The sequence below is a fragment of the Chaetura pelagica genome, unplaced genomic scaffold (assembly GCF_000747805.2).
Source record: "Chaetura pelagica isolate M959 unplaced genomic scaffold, ChaPel_1.0 scaffold1039, whole genome shotgun sequence".
NCBI lineage: Eukaryota > Metazoa > Chordata > Aves > Apodiformes > Apodidae > Chaetura > Chaetura pelagica.
The window spans coordinates 78,668-80,737 of NW_009970721.1; the positions used below are offsets into that span (position 1 = coordinate 78,668).

Here is a 2,070-nt window from a genome sequence, read left to right on the forward strand (position 1 = left end):
TAAAAAGGATTTTGGGGGATTATCCCTATTTTTTTTTCCTTGCCAAGTGCTCAACTCTCCCTCCCCCCCCCTTTGCCAGGTGCTCCTTGGTACCCGATGCACACACGGTCCCGGAAAAAAAGAAAACCCTATTCCAAGCTGCAGCTGGCAGAGCTGGAAGGGGAGTTTATGGTCAATGAATTCATTACTCGCCAAAGAAGGAGGGAGCTCTCAGACCGATTAAACCTGAGCGACCAGCAGGTGAAGATCTGGTTCCAGAACCGACGGATGAAAAAGAAAAGACTCCTCCTGAGAGAGCAAGCCCTTTCTTTCTTTTAAAAGTTTGCAAAGCGTCTGTGTCGGGTATTAAAAAAAAAAAAAAGGCAAAAAAAAAAAAAGCAAAAAAAAAAAAAAGCAAAAAACCCCCCCAACCCAACAACAGAAAAAGCCCCAAATCCAAACAACCCCCCCACAGACCCTGCCCCGTTCACCCCAAATCCCGGGACTTACCTGATCACCCTCCCACCTCTCCCTCCCCAGAAATCAATGAATAAAGGAATCGTATTCATAAATAACCAGTTTCCCTTAAAAAAAAAAAAAAAATCAACCCGACAGCGAGGAAACCAATAATAATCATGATAATAATAACAATAATGAATCTTCTCTGCCGGGAACGACGGTTTCCAGAGATGCTCGACGGGCTGAAGGGGAGGTTTTGAGTGCGAATTTATCTGCTTTTCCTTTGCTGGAAGCACAGGTAGGGAATTCGTGCACCCCCCGGCTTCGTTTCGAAGCCAGACGAGGGTTGATGGTGCTGAGGGTGGATCCTGGACCTTCTCCTGGGGTGTCACGGGGGGATTTCGGGCTGGGTTGGGGTTTAGTGGGGAAGCGGGAGGGCAAAAAACCAGCCAAAATGAAGGAATATGAAGGAATAATCATAATAATAGGGAGGGGGGATGGGGGGGTTTGTTGTCCTAAAGGACCAGCCCCGCATCCTGATGGATGATGGTTTTATTTTTTTTCAAGTGCACGGTGTGACCCAAGATGTGGGGTTTTTTTCAGGCTAAAAATGAGGGTTTGAGGCTAATCAGGCTTGATCAGGAGGTGTAGGAAGAGGCGAGAGACAAAAGACTGTGTATATATCCGGTGTATATGGAATATATCTATATAATATATGAGGTATGTGTATCGCGATATGTCCCCTAGAGACACCAGGCTTTGGTGCAGGCTGTGGTGTTGTCCTCAACGCCAAAATTCATCCCAAGGAGAAGGAAAACTCACCCCCCCCCCGCCAGAAAACCCTCCCAGGAGAGGAAAAAAAAAACAACCAAATAATCTGAATTTCCTTCCACTTTGAGCCTCCTTCCCTGAATCCCCAGCGTTTCTCTTCATCCCCAAATTATTTGGGATTTAAAAAAAGGACATTTCTTCGCAGCATCCCTGCTGAAGGAGTGTTTATGTGGGTTTAATTGTGGTTATTGATGACAAGTTAGGGAAATCGGGCCGAAAATCCCTCTTTTTTTTGTACTCAACAGGCTGCTGGAGCCTGAGCGAGTCTCATCTCTGTCTCCCTGGGATAACTCTTGGTCGCCTGGGTGCTGTTTTCTTCATTTGAAAATAGGGGATTGGGGGGGTTTTAAAAGGAAATCGATCTCATTCAGCTCAGCCTCCCTTCCCCAGTCGCTCGTTGGGCTCAAAACTGGAGGTTTCCAGCAAGGCCGAGGTTTTATTTCCCTCCTTGAGAATTCCTGGCAAGACAGGCACCCCCAGCTATAAGGAGAGGTTTTTTGGGGGTGTTTTTTGCCTCCCAAAAGCCCTCTCTGGATTTTTTTTCCTTTTCAGAGGGGCCTGGTGGGGTGAGAGGAGTTTTCTTTGTGATTTTCTGGAGGGGGGGGAAAAAAAAACCAACCCAAACACCTCAATTTTTCTGATTCTCTGTCAGGTTCGTGTTCCAGGTCAGGGAGAAGAGAGGATGGAGGGGGGATGAGAGGAGGAATCAGCAGGTTTAGGGCTCCGGGGAGCTTTGCCTGCATGGAAAAATGGTCATTCAGGATTAAAAAAAGGAGGGGAAATGGGATTATTTAATTCGGA

The 2,070-nt window shown here is 46.8% G+C and overlaps 1 protein-coding gene across 1 annotated transcript in view; it reads left to right on the plus strand.

Moving 5' to 3' along the window:
- HOXC12 (homeobox C12) overlaps positions 1 to 318 on the plus strand; it is a 1,879-nt gene extending 1,561 nt beyond the window's left edge. Inside the window, exon 2 of the mRNA XM_010006362.1 lies at positions 80 to 318. Within this exon, the coding sequence (XP_010004664.1) occupies positions 80 to 318 (239 nt within the window). The remainder of the gene's footprint in view (positions 1 to 79) is intronic.
- The last annotated feature ends 1,752 nt before the right edge of the window (positions 319 to 2,070 follow it).